This window comes from Tupaia chinensis, unplaced genomic scaffold, assembly GCF_000334495.1.
Source record: "Tupaia chinensis unplaced genomic scaffold, TupChi_1.0 Scaffold148012_1, whole genome shotgun sequence".
NCBI lineage: Eukaryota > Metazoa > Chordata > Mammalia > Scandentia > Tupaiidae > Tupaia > Tupaia belangeri.
In genome coordinates this window covers 7,845-13,963 of record NW_006207862.1, presented here as the reverse complement: position 1 = coordinate 13,963, position 6,119 = coordinate 7,845, and the positions used below count along the sequence as shown (strand labels likewise).

At 38.5% G+C, this 6,119-nt stretch overlaps 1 protein-coding gene across 1 annotated transcript in view; it reads right to left on the bottom strand.

The window, feature by feature from the left end:
* Positions 1 to 458, bottom strand: part of AP3M1 (adaptor related protein complex 3 subunit mu 1) — a 15,689-nt gene extending 15,231 nt beyond the window's left edge. Inside the window, exon 1 of the mRNA XM_006170030.2 lies at positions 186 to 458. Within this exon, the coding sequence (XP_006170092.1) occupies positions 186 to 458 (273 nt within the window). The remainder of the gene's footprint in view (positions 1 to 185) is intronic.
* Positions 459 to 6,119: the final 5,661 nt, after the last annotated feature.

Sequence of the window (6,119 nt, the reverse complement as noted above, 5' to 3'; positions counted from 1 at the left end):
TAATTTGTAATACATTTGAAAAAGGGTCTTCAAAAAGCTCATGGAATGGGACCAGCAGATGGCATAATGATTATGTTGCTGAACTCCCATATAGTCGACAGAATTCGCATCAAATGCTGGGTCATATGTCTTACTTTCAACCAAACTGGCTAATTTAAGGAGAAAAAGTTTGATGGATAACCAACCTGAAAAGTGTCAGCAACTCGATGTAGAAACTCAATTACAAAAAGAGGTGGCACTTCAGTCTGTATGACAGACACAAAGAAGAGCTTATCTCGGTAGATACTGATGAGGTAGTGGTGAGGTGTTGAAATGACAGGTGGTACATTTTCAACATCAGCAGCTTTCTCCTGAGCTTCAAAGAAATAATCACAGACAGACTGACTCACTACACTCTTCCAGTGCTTCTCTAGAAATATGTCACCAGAACAGTTTATGAGAAATAGACTGTGGATCATTTTCTGTGGGGAAGAAAAAAATGTTTACATTTATTATACATCAAAATGTATACTTGTATTACTCAACACAAAAACCATAAGTAAACTGCAGATGAAGTTCACTGAAGGCTACTACTGTAAGCATCCTAGACAAAATATTAATGAATGAAATCTAGCAACATATAAAAAAATTATGTACCCTGGCCAAGTGTGATTTTTTCCCAAGAATGCAAGATTGGTTTAACATATGAAAATTAATCAACATAATGCACATTAATGAATGAATAAGAACAAATGATCAGGGGCTGGTAGTTGGCATGGTGGTTAAGGTGCTAGACTCCCACATGGACGACTGAAGTTCAAGTCCCGTACCTGGTGGCTTGCTTTCTTACTTTCCCTCTTTCATTCTCTCTCTCTGATGAAATTAAAAAATAATAATAAAATTAAACAAATTAAAAAAAAAACCAAGTTATCAGTTCATGCACATGCGCCTGGTGTGATTGTCATGCCACTGGGTCCGGGACTCAAACTGGGTCAGCATATTGGAGTCCACCAACATAATCACTATGACATAACCACTTCGCCACCAGCTGCTGGCTCCAAGTGTTTATAATGTTTTAAGGTGTTGGTAATGTTTTACTTCTCGATCTGGATGGTATTTTCAAGGTTGTGTTAATTTTGTGATAATTCATTAGGTTTTGTACTATGATCTATATACTTTTCTGAGTGTTAATTATGTGTAAAATAAAAGTTCTTAGTTCCTGTAATATGAGAAACTTTAGGTTTCCTATTTAGTAGAAGAAAAAGTTTCTTCATTCAAAGTCATTTCTGCTTAGCCAATCAACTTGAGTTGGTGACAATAAATCTTGACACCACAGGCTTGCAACCTGTCAAATTATTTTTAAAAAGAATTATTTATTTATTATCTTTATTTTTCAATTTTGACCAGCGAGAGAGAGAAAGGGAGAGAGAAAAAGCAAGCCACCAGGTCCAGAACTCAAACTGCGGTCAGCCAAGTGGGAGTCCAGTGCCCTTTGCCACCATGCCACCTGCCAGCTCCCCAATTATTTTTACTTTATTTAATCAGAGGCTTTGCTTTAAGTAGGTTTGCTTTGTGTTAGCCTTATATTTCTATTTGGGTATTAATATAGTAAGTGGAATACACTGCCTTACTGTACAGTACCTGCTGATATGAATTATAACGTTGGCTGATAAGCTTTCATTTTTCTAAATGAATTAGGAATATCCAGAGAATCGATTAGCAGCTATTTTTTCTTAATTGCTATGTTTTTTTCTTTTTAAGAGTTTTTCACTATTGGGTGCGAGCACTCACTAGAGACAGAAAGCGAGAAATCACCCCCTGGGGGGATAGCCATGACACAATCCCTTCTCCTCCATTCTCCTCTTGGGATATTGGGCACACACATGCATATGGCCTGAGTTTTAAGCCAGTGGGTCTAGGACTCAAATCGCAGTCGACTATGTGGCAGTCCAGCGACATAATCATTATGCCATCTGCGGGTCCCTTACTATGATTTTTTTCTTAGAATAAAATTTCCATCTGAAGTATAAGGTGTGGTTTTCAACTAGAGCACTGTAATCAACACAGAGACCCATATTTGGGCACTTCAGGTGAACCACTTATGGAATATGACATCCTCTACAAAATTTAATCTTTCAACTCCATTTGAGTTTTACTCATTAAGGATAAATTAATAATATTTAAAATGTATTACGTACTTATTGTGGGTCACACATACCATGTTAAGCAATTTACCTATATTATCTCTTTTAACCACTCCTCTTATCCCCATCTTAAAGATAAGACAATTAAGTCTCAGAAAAGCTAAGTCAGTTACCTAAGATCACAGTCAGTTCAGAGCATGGATTGAAACCTAGAACCAGTTGAATGCTAAGATCCTGTTTTTGTTTTCCCCACTTTAAAAAAGCTTTTTATTTTTTAAAAAACCTATTATCATTATTCTTCAGTTTTGACCAGAGAGAGAGAAAGGGAGAGTGAGAAAGCAAGCCATCAGATTCAGGATTTGAACCATGGTCGACCATGTGGGAGTCCAGAGCCTCAACCACCATGCCACCTGCTGGCCCCATCCCCATCCCCACTTGTTTTTCTTTTATACAAATGTTTTTTTGGGGGGCCAGCAGGTGGCGGGGTGGTTAAGGGTGCTAGACTCCCACATGGCCAACTGCAAGTTCCAGACCTGGCAGCTTGCCTTCTTTTTCTCTGTCCCACTCTGGTCAAATTAAAGTAAATAAATAAAGTTAAATAAAATGATTACTAAAAAAAATGTTTTGGGGGCCAGCAAGTGGCATGGTGGTTAAGGTGCTGGAATCCCACATGGCCGACCATGGTTCAAGTCCTGGACCTGGTGGCCTTGCTTTCTCATTTTCCTCCTTCTCTCGTTCTCTGATTGTCTCTCTCTAGTCAAATTAAAATAATTTAAAAAAATGAATAAAATGAATAATTATTATTGGGACCAGCAGTTAGCGTAATGGCTATGTCGCTGGACTCCCACGGAGTTAACTGCGGTTCGAGTCCCAGACCCGGTGGCTTAAACTCACGCCGAGCGTGTGTGTGTGCGTCCCCAAGATCCCAAGAGGAGAATGGAGGAAAAGGGATTGCGGCATGGCCATCCCCCATGGGGGGGTGGTGATTTCTCACTCACTGTCTGTGTGGCATTTCCTGCTGATATAATTTGTAATACATTTGAAAAAGGGTCTTCAAAAAGCTCATGGAATGGGACCAGCAGATGGCATAATGATTATGTTGCTGAACTCCCATATAGTTGACAGAATTCGCATCAAATGCTGGGTCATATGTCTTACTTTCAACCAAACTGGCTAATTTAAGGAGAAAAAGTTTGATGGATAACCAACCTGAAAAGTGTCAGCAACTCGATGTAGAAACTCAATTACAAAAAGAGGTGGCACTTCAGTCTGTATGACAGACACAAAGAAGAGCTTATCTCGGTAGATACTGATGAGGTAGTGGTGAGGTGTTGAAATGACAGGTGGTACATTTTCAACATCAGCAGCTTTCTCCTGAGCTTCAAAGAAATAATCACAGACAGACTGACTCACTACACTCTTCCAGTGCTTCTCTAGAAATATGTCACCAGAACAGTTTATGAGAAATAGACTGTGGATCATTTTCTGTGGGGAAGAAAAAAATGTTTACATTTATTATACATCAAAATGTATACTTGTATTACTCAACACAAAAACCATAAGTAAACTGCAGATGAAGTTCACTGAAGGCTACTACTGTAAGCATCCTAGACAAAATATTAATGAATGAAATCTAGCAACATATAAAAAAATTATGTACCCTGGCCAAGTGTGATTTTTTCCCAAGAATGCAAGATTGGTTTAACATATGAAAATTAATCAACATAATGCACATTAATGAATGAATAAGAACAAATGATCAGGGGCTGGTAGTTGGCATGGTGGTTAAGGTGCTAGACTCCCACATGGACGACTGAAGTTCAAGTCCCGTACCTGGTGGCTTGCTTTCTTACTTTCCCTCTTTCATTCTCTCTCTCTGATGAAATTAAAAAATAATAATAAAATTAAACAAATTGAAAAAAAACAAGTTATCAGTTCATGCACATGCGCCTGGTGTGATTGTCAAGCCACTGGGTCCGGGACTCAAACTGGGTCAGCATATTGGAGTCCACCAACATAATCACTATGACATAACCACTTCGCCACCAGCTGCTGGCTCCAAGTGTTTATAATGTTTTAAGGTGTTGGTAATGTTTTACTTCTCGATCTGGATGGTATTTTCAAGGTTGTGTTAATTTTGTGATAATTCATTAGGTTTTGTACTATGATCTATATACTTTTCTGAGTGTTAATTATGTGTAAAATAAAAGTTCTTAGTTCCTGTAATATGAGAAACTTTAGGTTTCCTATTTAGTAGAAGAAAAAGTTTCTTCATTCAAAGTCATTTCTGCTTAGCCAATCAACTTGAGTTGGTGACAATAAATCTTGACACCACAGGCTTGCAACCTGTCAATTTATTTTTAAAAAGAATTATTTATTTATTATCTTTATTTTTCAATTTTGACCAGCGAGAGAGAGAAAGGGAGAGAGAAAAAGCAAGCCACCAGGTCCAGAACTCAAACTGCGGTCAGCCAAGTGGGAGTCCAGTGCCCTTTGCCACCATGCCACCTGCCAGCTCCCCAATTATTTTTACTTTATTTAATCAGAGGCTTTGCTTTAAGTAGGTTTGCTTTGTGTTAGCCTTATATTTCTATTTGGGTATTAATATAGTAAGTGGAATACACTGCCTTACTGTACAGTACCTGCTGATATGAATTATAACGTTGGCTGATAAGCTTTCATTTTTCTAAATGAATTAGGAATATCCAGAGAATCGATTAGCAGCTATTTTTTCTTAATTGCTATGTTTTTTTCTTTTTAAGAGTTTTTCACTATTGGGTGCGAGCACTCACTAGAGACAGAAAGCGAGAAATCACCCCCTGGGGGGATAGCCATGACACAATCCCTTCTCCTCCATTCTCCTCTTGGGATATTGGGCACGCACATGCATATGGCCTGAGTTTTAAGCCAGTGGGTCTAGGACTCAAATCGCAGTCGACTATGTGGCAGTCCAGCGACATAATCATTATGCCATCTGCGGGTCCCTTACTATGATTTTTTTCTTAGAATAAAATTTCCATCTGAAGTATAAGGTGTGGTTTTCAACTAGAGCACTGTAATCAACACAGAGACCCATATTTGGGCACTTCAGGTGAACCACTTATGGAATATGACATCCTCTACAAAATTTAATCTTTCAACTCCATTTGAGTTTTACTCATTAAGGATAAATTAATAATATTTAAAATGTATTACGTACTTATTGTGGGTCACACATACCATGTTAAGCAATTTACCTATATTATCTCTTTTAACCACTCCTCTTATCCCCATCTTAAAGATAAGACAATTAAGTCTCAGAAAAGCTAAGTCAGTTACCTAAGATCACAGTCAGTTCAGAGCATGGATTGAAACCTAGAACCAGTTGAATGCTAAGATCCTGTTTTTGTTTTCCCCACTTTAAAAAAGCTTTTTATTTTTTAAAAAACCTATTATCATTATTCTTCAGTTTTGACCAGAGAGAGAGAAAGGGAGAGTGAGAAAGCAAGCCATCAGATTCAGGATTTGAACCATGGTCGACCATGTGGGAGTCCAGAGCCTCAACCACCATGCCACCTGCTGGCCCCATCCCCACTTTATTTTATTTTATACAAATGTTTTTTTGGGGGGCCAGCAGGTGGCGGGGTGGTTAAGGGTGCTAGACTCCCACATGGCCAACCACAAGTTCCAGACCTGGCAGCTTGCCTTCTTTTTCTCTGTCCCACTCTGGTCAAATTAAAGTAAATAAATAAAGTTAAATAAAATGATTACTAAAAAAAATGTTTTGGGGGCCAGCAAGTGGCATGGTGGTTAAGGTGCTGGAATCCCACATGGCCGACCATGGTTCAAGTCCTGGACCTGGTGGCCTTGCTTTCTCATTTTCCTCCTTCTCTCGTTCTCTGATTGTCTCTCTCTAGTCAAATTAAAATAATTTAAAAAAATGAATAAAATGAATAATTATTATTGGGACCAGCAGTTAGCGTAATGGCTATGTCGTTGGACTCCCACGGAGTCGAC